General features: G+C 35.4%; 1 protein-coding gene and 1 long non-coding RNA gene across 2 annotated transcripts; both read left to right on the forward strand.

The window, feature by feature from the left end:
* The first annotated feature begins 253 nt into the window (after nt 1–253).
* On the forward strand, nt 254–3,897 carry LOC104106758 (NADH dehydrogenase [ubiquinone] 1 beta subcomplex subunit 7-like). The gene is made up of 2 exons (XM_009615375.4): nt 254–683; nt 3,600–3,897. Exon 1 carries the CDS (start codon nt 263–265, stop codon nt 662–664), a length of 402 nt encoding a protein of 133 aa, XP_009613670.2. The 5' UTR covers nt 254–262; the 3' UTR covers nt 665–683; nt 3,600–3,897.
* Nucleotides 3,898–4,702: 805 nt separating this feature from the next.
* Nucleotides 4,703–5,982, forward strand: LOC138908901 (uncharacterized). Its single transcript, XR_011415304.1, has 2 exons — nt 4,703–5,144; nt 5,252–5,982. It is a non-coding gene; the product is annotated as an uncharacterized lncRNA (long non-coding RNA).
* The last annotated feature ends 6,748 nt before the right edge of the window (nt 5,983–12,730 follow it).

The raw sequence follows: 12,730 nt of genomic DNA on the forward strand, positions 1-12,730 counted from the left end.
TGTATAGCTGCTCTCAAAATAATAGCCGAAAAAATATATATTTTTTGTATATATATACGTTATATATGTTATATACAAAAATTATATAAATTTTATATACTTTTTTGGTTAACGAATGTAAATAATTTTTGGCGCGGGGTTAAAAGTAAAAAAAGCCCATTAGAAATTACAACCCAATATTTGGGCCTGAAGAACAGTCCAACCATTACAACCCCACACATTTAAAGCCCAAATCCCTCCCCAAAATTGGCCCAAGGCCCTTATGCTCATCAATACATCCCAAAACACAAAAAGAGCAAAATCTAGAAAGATCGAAACAGAGGAAAATCGCAGAGCAAATCGAACTCAAATGGAGGTGCCAGGTTCATCGAAGAAGATGATAGCAACACAAGCTGAAATGGTTTCAAACAAAGTGCCATTAGCATATCGGGATCAGTGCGCACATCTTCTAATCCCTTTGAACAAATGTCGACAGTCGGAATTTTACCTGCCGTGGAAGTGCGAGGACGAGCGCCATTCATATGAAAAGTGCGAGTATGAGCTTGTTATGGAACGGATGCTCCAGATGCAGAAGATCCGTGAAGAGGAAGCCCGATCGAAGCAAAAAAGCCCGGCCCAAACCCAACAGCCCATTCCCCTCATTCCTAAGACTGTCAATGCCTAGTTTTTCGGGCTTCTAATTGGTCGGTTTGCCCTATTCGATTTCTTTATTTGACTTGCATCTTATATGCTTGTAGGGTTTTTAGTTTGTTCTGATTAATTGTTTTAGTAAATCTGTGGTGGTCCAAGTTGATTGCCTTATATATGGATGAGCTTTTTTGTTTAGCTTCTCTTCAATTTTCTCCAAATAGTGACAGTATTTGACTGGATACGGGGTTTAAGAATTTAACTTGACTAATAAATTATACTAGTGGCCTTAAAACATACTTGATTTCTTCCCACCTTTCCAAACCTGGTGGGAGTAAGCATATAGTCACTTAGTGGAATAGTCGAGGTGCTCACAAGCTGGTTAAGGGTACCACCGTCATAAAAAATATTATTTGTGGCACAAAATGACTAAGCCTCAATCTTAAGATAGTTGGAGGCGATCCATTTCCTCCATTTAGACCAATTTCATTACACTGTTCAATATTTTAGATTCTCTGACCCTAGAACTTCTCTACATTTTCTACTGATATACAAATCCCTCTCCCTCTGCATAGAGCCTCCGTGAAAACTTTTATATTGAAGTAGTGATTGGCTAGTTTAAAAGTCGCATAGAGTAATATTATTTGTGGAATTGTGTTAACACTTGGAATGTCCAAAAATACAAAGAGTGTTATATAATTCGGAATAGAGAGCTTACCTTTTTTCTTTTCTTAATTGCCTTTTACTAATTTAAGGGGTTTCTTGGAGACTTGTATGTCCACCTAAGGATAAACAAGAGATTCAAAGAACCTTAAGATTTATAGAATCCCTAAATTTGTATTGCAAGATAGATTATTTAGTATTGAAATGGAATGAGTCTGAATAAAGCAGCTTAGATACAAAGGATTCATGTTCCGTCAGTCAAATGTTCTTAATGTAGCTGAATAGATTGGATGGATAGATACAGAGGACACATATTGCCTACCTCCACAACTTTGGGATTGAGGTGTGTAGTGCCTTGATTAATTGACTAATTGACTCATTTAGTGTTTGAGTATCACTTTTAAAGTTGTAAGGACAACCTAGTGAAGAGGGAGTTGATAATGATCAACACAGGTGCTGTGCGAAACGTTGCTGTGACAAGAGCTAGTGCTTTTAAAAAAACCATTTTCTATGTAGTATTTGTGTAAATTTTCTAGACAACATTGTGCCAAGTACATATAAAAAGGTCGATCTATGTGTGACTCATTTAGAACTAAAATAGGGTGGCATGTGACAGAACTAGAATCAATCAACCAGCATAAGATTGGGCTTACATTGAATTAAAGTTAAGGATATCATGATGGTGTTTGATTAGGTGGAAGAATATAATGCACAGTGTTGCTTGGAGAACCAACTGGTGCATGATTGAGATTAGAGTAACAGTCTTCAGATCCTTTGCAAGTGAGGTCTTTTACCATCAATCTTTTCCCTTGGGAAATTGAGACTTTGCTATGAGAGTTGATGGAGCTTGGTAGGTGGTAGAACATGTCCTATATTTCTTTGGAGAATTGACATCATGCATAATTGGGTTATAGTACCACTGATGCATATCTTTCACCATTACTGAATAATCAGTTATTCTGACTTTGCCTAATCATGCTTCATCTAATTGAGCTATGAGTGGCTAGAATCTCACAGTTACCAAAGGTAGCATGGAAATGTAATGGATCTGTTTCTTTTCTTTTTCTTTTTCTTTTTTTTGGGCCATGAAGAGCCCCTGCCCTCTGGACTGTGGAGTACCTTTTATTTGAACTGTAGAGCAAACGGCCAAGGTCACTATTTCATAATATTCTTGAAATTTTAAAAAACTAGCTTGTCCAGTTTTTATACTGCAAGTTTACTGTAAAAATTAAATCAACCAAGATCTTTTGTGATGTAAAAACCAGTATCTTCAAGATGATGCCATTAGAAGTATAGAAAAGAAGTTCCATAAAATTCCAATGCATTTTATGTTCTGTCAATCATGCAGCAAGTAGCAACCTTATCATTGCGAGATATTTTGAGCAACCTTATCAAAGCTCTTTACTTCTTTGCCGTGCTCATCTCTAATTTATCTGTCGTTCAACTTTCTGATCTAATGTTACAATCTTTTAGCACATGAGCCCATGTGTTCCATCCTTCAAACCCCTTTCCCAGGAGCCCGGCGATGGTCCTTTCTTGCTTTGCTCTATCTTATGTTTGTCCCTCCCTTGTCTTGGAGCCCAATGATTCTCCTGCTCTAACATGTCTCAGGCAGTCAACATTCTTTCCTTTTACTTGGCAGAAAAGGAAAGAATTTTTGGTTAGAGCAAAACTAAGCTTTTGTCGTCTTCTTTTCCTTGGTTTTTTCCCCCTAGACAGACATTAGAGCAACAATTTTACTCATAAATAGAGCCAGGGGTTGCCAGCTCTGCTAAAAATTCAAAATTAAAGGCATATAACCTAATAATTCTTAGATTTTGCAGAAAATTAGAATAATTGGGGAAATCTTGTATAAGCCCCGAAAGACCAAAAAACTTAAGCTTTCTTGCCACATCTGGTGCTGCGCTCACTATTTCTTCCAACGTTCCTGATACTTGGAACCTTTACTCTTGGAAGTTGAAACCTCATGAGCTACTTGCTTTTTTTTAAAATTAATACAAGACACGTTTCAACTAGTATGCAAAGCTAAAAACCACTTGATTACATGAAAAGAATGAACCATTTTGGTGGTATGTCAAATTGTCTGTCACAGCTGACACTGGCACTACTTACCTAAATTAATTTTTTTTTTTATAAAAATCCTTCTCTGAGTTGCTTGTAGGGAGAATTTTTTTTCCCCCCCTTACATTTGTATTGTGAAGCGGGCTTATCTTCTATGGCGGTCGGTAGTCATGGTTGCCAAACCATCCTTTTTGTTCTGAAATCATGTTTCATCATCTGAATTTAACTATGGTGATTGCTTTTGACAGGGAGCTGAAAATTGCCAAGGTCCCCGAAACCTAGAGCACTATCAGTAGAATTGGGTTTATCTTTGAATTTGATTCTGTTGAGTGATAAAGATGGTGGACTCTTTGTACCTCTACCTGATTGCAAATAATGTTTTGTCATCAACAGATTTTATGCTATTCAAGACCTGTTTGGCGTTGTGCTAAATATTTTGTTTTGTTTCCTCATAATACATGTAAGATACAAGTCAGGATTTAGATGCAACTGGGAAGGAAGAATTGGGTACTGAATCTTATCTGAATGAAGAGTTTCAGTTTATAAGTGTTCTTTGTTTCTTTTTGTTGGGATCAAAAGATTTCTTAGTATAAACTTTTAGCAGTCACTCTATGTATCCCAGATATAGGGTGTCCGCAGGGTTGGAGAATTGGGGACATCACTAAATTCGAGTCGACAAACATAGATCAGTGAACAATATACTTGATGGATGATTATCCATCAAAAAGCAACAAGTGCAGGATCAAACTAACAAAATCTGGTGGCATCTCAAGGGCTTGAACTTGAAGTTTGAAGCTTCTACAATGCAACCAATATGAGGCATTGATGTAGACCTCGTAGTGTAGCAGATGAATGGAACATATGGGGATATGGTATTACCAGGTCTTAGGCATGCAAAATTCGAAGTCACAAAGCAAGAAATAGTTGAATGAACCTTATGGCGAATTCACAAAGTAAACTGTGCCTTTAAATAGCAAACTAACATGGACGAAATAGATGGCCCGAGCGAAGCCATGGGCTGCTCTCCTCCTATCGTAGGGTGGATTGCGTGAGGCTGGTTTCACAGAGCAACGAGCAGCTCCCGCCATGTGCAGTGGAAGGATAACTTGGTCGCACCATGTGCAGTAGAAGGATAATGGGTTGGTGCTTTCTATGTCTACCAACGCCTGATGGGCTGCTCTAAATTAAAACTGAGGTGGATCATGATAGAGAAAAGCGAGATAATGTGTTCGCTAACGTAACCAGTTAACTAAATTCTGGTAAATGTTACGTCTATCTTTAATTAGGCTCATTTTTTTATTAGTATAAATAAATAATAATTAGCTAACATCCTATTGCAGCTACACAGATACTTAGGTCCTCTCTTTAACACAAAAAAAGAAGAAATAACGTTATCATTTTTTGATTTTTCACACGATATTTAGTATCTGCGTTAGAGTCCCGGCTTATTCGGACTCAGTGGCTCATTTAATTAGGGAAAACGCTTCTTGCCAGGATTTTCTCAATCCTAGTCCTAGGCTGGAATCCGAAACTTTTGATTATATCCATTTCACCACAAACCCTTGGTTGTAAATAATGTTCTATACCAATCATAACATTGCTTTGCCTGAAGGAAGAGAAGGACCGATATCACGTTTTTCCAACTTTATGAATTGAAAAAGTATTCGTGCATATTGTTCATCTTTGAAAGAAAACACACATATATGGAACAAGTTACGTCAACTTGATAATTGTTTCAAGATCATTGTTTGTGATTTGTGAAGATCATGAAGTGCTACAATCCTAAAATCAAAGTAATTTTATGTTAAATGGTAGTGCTACATATATATAGTAAGTCATTTGGTGGAATTTGTTCATGAATTTTTTTTCTCTTCTGAATTCTTGCAAATATTCTTTCTAGGTGAGGCTGAACTTGCAAGTCATCCATAGGAGAGGAAGTTTTAAGTACCTTGGGTCTATTATTCAGGGGATGGAAAGATTGATGAAGATGTCACACATCGTATTGGGGCGGAATAGATGAAATTGAGACTCGCTTCTGGTGTTTTATGTGACAAGAAGGTGCCATCGAAACTTAAAGGTAAATTCTACAGAGTGGTGGTCAGACCGACTATGTTGTATGGGGCTGAGTGTTGGCCAGTCAAGATCGCTCATGTCTAGAAGATGAAGGTAGAGGATTGAGATGGATGTACGGGCACACCAAGTTAGATAGGATTAGGAATGATATTATTCGCGACAAGATGGGGTGGCCCCTATTAAGGACAAGATGCGGGAAGCGCAACTTAGGTGGTTTGATCATGTGAGGAGGAAGAGCACAGACGTCCTGGTGAGGAGGTGTGAGAGGTTGACATTGGAGGGCCTACAGAGAGGTAGAGGTAAGCCAAAGAAGAGGCGGGGAGAGGTGATTAGACAAGACATGGCACAACTTCAGCTGACCGAGGACATCACCCTTGATAGGAAGGTATGGAGGTCGAAAATTAGGGTAGTAGGGTAGGTAATCTAGAGTGTTCATAACAGTAGTATTGGCACGCAGTCTCGCTTTCTGTTGGTAGTAGGTTTTTATGACTAACCATTGATTTCTTTCATTGTTGATCACCTTATTATCTTGTTATTTTTATTCTGTTTTTATTTTGATATTGTCCCTTATTGTCTATATTTTCATTAATATGGTGCTTATACTTTCCTGAGTCGAGAGTCTATTGGAAATAATCTCTCTATCCTCACAAGGTAGGGGTAAGGTCTGCGTGCACACTACTATCCCCAGATCCCACGGTATATGATAATACTGACTATGTCATTGTTGTTGCTGTAAAAGTTATTATTAAAAAGTTGTTTTTAATTAACTTTTGCTAGTCTAGTAAATTTTGCAGTGTTAAAGCTGGTCATGCTTTGTTCTGATACTGCAACTAAATCCAAAACTACACGCTGTAAAAAATCTCCATTAGGCACAACTCGCTCGGTAACCTGGCCTAAGTTCACGAGCTAAGAGCTACAAGACTCAAGATGGAAGTTCTGCTACAACATACCAAAGGTGGAGTTAGGAATTCAAACTTATGAGTTAAGAATTCTAATTCTTTTAATTAATTGAGTTCTAAATTAATATTTATACATAATTAATGAATTTTTGAAAGATAAATATAAGGTTTGAAGTTTGAACCAAAGCTATTGGGTTCGGCCGTACCCATAGCCGACACTGTGGCTCCACCCCTGCAGCATACTCTTTCCAATCTTTTTGTGGTACCCGTTCGGTGTCAACGTATTTGCATTGGAACCCGACTAGTTCATATTCATGTCATGTAAGATCCATTATTGGAGAAACACTTCCTATCTATTCCTAGGACTCGAACTCGAAACACGAAAGAAATCTTATTCAACCTACTACAACCTAGGTGATTATCCATCCAATCATTTATCCAAAATACGTTCATCGTTTCATTACCAAGAGCGGCGGGGGGGGGGGGGGCTTCTGTGTCTATAGGTATTAATTATATAATATGAGGTATCCTCCTTGGGAAATTAAAAAACTTTGTGGAAAGAGTGATCCGATTAATAGCCCAACTTTGTAAACAGACAAAATGTCGTATTAATGCAGTCACTATTCACTACTACCTATTTTCCCTCAAACCAAATAACAACTCATTTCACATTTGTTCCAACTCTGGAAACGAACCGAAGATTCGTATAACACTAAAAGGATCACCTCATTTCACATATGTTCCAACTCTGGAAACAAATCAAAGATCATATTATACTCAATTCACCTCATTGACTACGAAATAACGAAACAACACGTAAATTGTCCGTCACGTGCATTGCATAATTCTCTTAAAATTGCTCACCAGATAGTGAGAGAAGAAGAGGGGAAAAAATAAAGATCAGAAAATAGAGTAGTATTAGGATGAAAAATTTACCTATCTATACTATATTAGAAACTTATTGACCACTTTTATTTAGGTTTATACTTAATTACATTCTATATCTATATTTACCATTTATGTACAAAATCATAAAAAAGAAGAAAATAGAAGATTCCTTAAATTTAACATCTCATTCTCTCTCTTTCAGTTACCCCCTCCTAAAAATTCGGATTTCATCTATTTTCAAAAGATTTCATATCCATTCTCTCTCCTCCTCATACTTATCACTCAAAATCGGTACTTTTCTCACAATATAAACGAAAATGACAGAAATTTATCTCTAAAATTGCAGCAACAATCGACATCCATTAAATAGTTTCGAAACTTTGACTTCAATATTCGAAATTTATGAATTTGTGATTTGTTTGGATTGCGTGTTCTTGCAAATGATGGAAAATGTAGCTTGTAGTTTATATCTCAATTTTGAGAGAAATTAGTTAAGTTTAGAGTTGGTTTTATGTAAAAAAATTTGAAACTCGAAGAAAACGAAGTTGCAGAATTGTATGATAATTTTATGATAAATGTATCATAATTATTTTTGAATTATATCACAATTGTATTAAAATTATATGTTACTTATATATGATAAATTAATACCTACAATAATATCTCATATAATACTAATACAATTATAATACAATATAATATCAAATTGTAAGTTTAGAGTTGCGATTGAAACTTGAAGAAGATAATTACAGATCACAATTGTATCACAATTATTTTTCCAGAAATGTGTCGTAGTTTGTATCCCAGATGTATGAGAGTTGTGTTAGTATTGTATCAACTATTGTTTTAGGTATTAATGTATAATACAAGTTAGATACAATTGTGATACAAGTATGACATATTTATGATACAATTATATTTTAGGTATTGATGTATCAGATACAATTCTGATACAATTATCATACAATTACTGCAAGTTCTTCTTCTTCTTCTTCTTCTTCGAGTTTCAATCTGAATTTTCACCTAAAATCAACTCTATACTTAACCAATCTCCTTTAAAATTGAGATATAAATTTCAAAGGATATTCTCAATCACTTGCAAGAACATCCAATCCATACAATTTCCAAAATCTTAAAACTCGAAATTGTATGTATGTATGCTCGAGAATCATATGTATTTTTGGAATTCGAATGGACCAATTTGTAGATGAGTGTGTTAGGCAAACAAACTGAAGAAATTAGGGAAAGTGAAAAAAAAGGAGAGAGGAGAGGAGAGGGAAAAAAAAGGAAAATGTTTAATTAATTGAATCCCTTAATTGAAGACACTAATAATGAGGTGTGAGCTTTTTAAGGGAGGAATATATACAATTTATAAGAAAAATCTAGATACTTATTGAAAACTACAAAATTTAAAGAAAATAAATAAATAATTTTTTATTATACATATAAGAAAAACTTCCAAAAAACAATATCTTATGATTTGGGCCTAAATCGGACCCAAAACTGATTGGTCATATCGCATACTGATTAGAGGTCTAATTTTATTTTATTTGGTCAAGAGTAAAATGTTTAATCTAGAATTATTCAATAATAACACTTAGAATTATCCAAGTTGAACTTCAGTTGCGTTACCGATGGCCAATACCTTTTAATGGCCTGTCATTACAAATTTGCATTAAAAGTACATACACCTCACTTTTATACATATAGAAAAATTTAATTTATAAAAAATATTAGAGCACGCTTCATAAATGTTGCCTAAAACCCATAGCCAAAAACACTCAGTAAAAGCAAAGTGTTGCCGTAGATACTTTTGGCAACTCTTTTGAAGCGTTATCTAAAATTGGTGTGATCTGAGGCCCAATTTGTTGTAGTGATAACAACTCATTTAGGTGAAAATACAAGTTTGCAAAAATTTGATGAAGAATTGAGTTAATTACTTATTGGCCCGACATGAAATGAATTAAACCAAGTGAGGTCAACTGAGTGTAAGAGAGATTAATTCTTGAAAAATCTAAATTTTGGTTTTAGTTTTTATTCTAAATTGGAATTTTTAAAACAATTTGTATGAAAATCTATGATAGACCGAGAGTACTAAATTTCATAGCAAAGCTTAAACCAATCAGTGGTGCGTCGTATTGCAAATCATCAAAAACGTGGTTGAGTGGATGAGATCTTCTTCCTTAATCAACGGTAGTGAGCGTTCTCCTTTTAATAAACTATATTAGTCGAATAAGTAAATATCATATATAGTGAAATCATTTGATTATCAAATACGCTTGCACCAAAAATTCACTAATATTGACGAAGCCTTTATTATACTGAGTAAAAGAAAACAGTCATGTGCATAACGTATTCCCGTTCACGCACAATAAAGAATTTAGTGCAAAGTCTTATTGTAGAGAGTGAAATGAAATAATCAAGTTTTGATTGGTAACCATAAAAAAAAATACATATGAAATGAAAATGCAAAGTTCATAAACCAAAGTCAATGGAAAATTTTTTCCTATTGTGTGAATTACATGGACTGCAATATTATGAAATGAGCTCACCAGTTGAAAGAAAATAGACCATAGGATTCCAAAGAACAAACTCTAGCTAATTCCTTGACTTAGGGCCTTCGCAAATTATTTGCAAACAATTAAATGACCATGTGATGATATAGCTGTCATTTTTGACTATAGTTGCAATTATTTTTTTGGACAATCTTACCTAAAAGGCTTAAATTAGAGCTTTTCCATTCTCTAGGTAACATTCTCTCCCCTTTGATTTACATTTTCAAACATGGCTACTGGTTTTGGTCAATCCTATTTGACGACACGAAAAAACAAATATATACTCTCTAATCTTTTGTCAAATCAGAAGCAACACAACTGTATTGCACTCTATAAAACTAGCAGGTTGTTTGTAAAGGAATAGATTTAACTTAGCTTATACACTCATTGAGAGTGTAAAATTATTTTATTCTATTAGTGTATTTCATATTGTAACAGGTAACGTGCTTAATTTTTTTTGGAAAGTTTACCTCCGATGGCAAATGTATACACTCTATTTATTATAAATCAAAATCATTTTAGAATATTATTTTCTATAACTACCTTTTATATTTTATAGGAAAACAAGTATTTATGGTATATATTACCATTGAGGCATAAAATACGCTATTTATGTTTTTCCTCTCTCTTAGACAACTGGACTTACCTATTTTTAAGGTGTTTGCCGTTACTGTATTCATGAATACATGCGCGTACAACTAGACTGCCTTGATTTTAGGCGCTTTTTACTGCTGTATTCATGAATACATCAACGCGAATACATGCGCGTACAGCTGAACTGCCCTGATTTTAGGCATTTTTTACTGTTGTATTCATGAATACATCAACGCAAATACATGTGAATACGTGCGCGTACAGCTGGACTGCCATGATTTAGGCGCTTTTTGGTGCTGTATTCATGAATACATGGCGCGAATATATGCGCGTACATCGGGATTGCCATGATTTTAGGCGCTTTTTACTGATGTATTCATGAATACAACAACGCGAATACATGTAAATACATGCGCGTACAACTGGACTACCATAATTTTAGGCATTTTTTGCTGCTGTATTCATGAACACATGGCGCGAATACATGTAAATACATGCGTATACAGCTGGACCGCCCTGATTTTTAGGCGCTTTTTGCTGCTGTATTCATGAATACAGCAGCGCGAATACAATGAATACACTACCGTAACAACTTAATAGTAACTATAAAAAGTAATTATGTATATGATAGCTATAAGAAGTTAATAGCCACTAAACAATAATAATTTTTTTGAAAATTATGATCTAATAGTGTAAACGTTCTGTTACAATTCTAAAGTTGAGAGGTTAAACTCAATAAAAATTGAATCCTTTTGTTGGAACCTAGGAAAGAAAAGTGCAAAAGTTTTGCTCTGCATCCGCACAACGGATATCAATTTTTTTTTTCATTTCCCTCTTCAATTTTGCTTTATTTCTTACCCTTCCCTAGTTTACAACAAAGTGAGAAAGACTTGTTTCTAGACAATTTTGATTTTATCTCCAAAAAAAAAAAAAATTAGTACACAAGCATCTTGCATTCACGCAGGGTCGAGAGACGGATCGTATCCCTATGGGACGTGATATAAACAACTTATCCTACTGGAAATAGTAGTGACAGCTTCCACAGTTCGAATATGTGACCAGAGACGACTTTACCGTTGCTCTAAGACTCCCTCATGTGATTATATCTCCAAAGCATAATATAATTAAGCAACGTCACATCAAATAGCCATAATTGACCCATTTTGTGCATGAGGCTATTACCAATTATCATTATGTTAGCTATCTAGTTTGTCAAAGTGCTCCTTGATTATTGGCCCATTTTGTGCACATATTACAGCCATGTTTGAGTCCGGAACCAAAATAATGAGTTTTTGGACTCTAAGACATAAAAATAGGTGGAAAAAATATTTAGTGACCAAAATATATATAACGCACTTTTAAAGGGCGCTATACCTTAACTGACATAACAATAATTCAAATGGGTATAGTGCCATTATTTAAGGCGCTATACCTCAAAAAATTCGATCCCCCGGATTGGGCATTGCCTTATTTAAATACGTTAAGGATTTTGTAAAAATTCATTCAGAAAAATTCTCAAGTCTTGTTAAATTTTTCTTCGTTAAGTTGTTTTGCATTTTGTCATAATATCTGAAGATAAAACAATTAAGGTTTCATTATATTGGGAGGGGGAGGGGGGGGATGAGGTTGTGGTGGCGAATAACTCAGTAAGCTATAGTTTATCTCCACAGTGTCATGTTAAATTTCCACTTACAATGGAGTATGATAGATTGGTATTGTTGTCATATAAAAAAAATGAGTGTGAGCAAACGTTCGGTGAACTTTAAAGTAACCGAAACATATCCGTATTTTATCACTCCGCAAGGAGTTGCTTATTATGCCGAGTTTAACATCGAGGATGATGTAACTCTGAGTGATTTTTTGAGGACTCCGGATGAATACCGGGAATTTCTTTTGTTAAAAATGTTGGAAATGTACGTCAAGGTTGAAGACAACAACAACAACAACAACAACCCAGTATAATCCCACTAGTGGGGTCTGGGAGGGTAGTGTGTACGCATACCTCACCCCTACCCTGAAGTAGAAAGGCTGTTTCCAAATGACCCTCGGCATTCTTCCCTCTAAGAACTCCCCACCTTGCTCTTGGGGTGACTCGAACTCACAGCCTCTTGGTTGGAAGTGGAGGGTGCTTACCATCAGAGCAACCCACCTTGTCGTTCGCAAGGTTGAAGACGTTCGCAATAATGAGGTTGCGTAAATTAGGGATATCTCTCAATCATCGGGTGGTTATTTTGGATCAGTTTTAGCCAAACAGATTCTGGCTGAAAGAGCTTGGCCTGTTCTAAACTTATCTCCACGGTCGAATGAGGAGCGAAAAAATAATTTCTCTCCTACTTTACATATGATCCACAAGACGAGTGGTAAACTTCA

Source organism: Nicotiana tomentosiformis, chromosome 4 (genome assembly GCF_000390325.3).
Source record: "Nicotiana tomentosiformis chromosome 4, ASM39032v3, whole genome shotgun sequence".
Taxonomy (NCBI): Eukaryota; Viridiplantae; Streptophyta; class Magnoliopsida; order Solanales; family Solanaceae; genus Nicotiana; species Nicotiana tomentosiformis.

Bases quoted from the DNA above. Each gene is read 5' to 3' on its own strand.
- LOC104106758 (XM_009615375.4), top strand. From the start codon at position 263: ATGCTCATCAATACATCCCAAAACACAAAAAGAGCAAAATCTAGAAAG.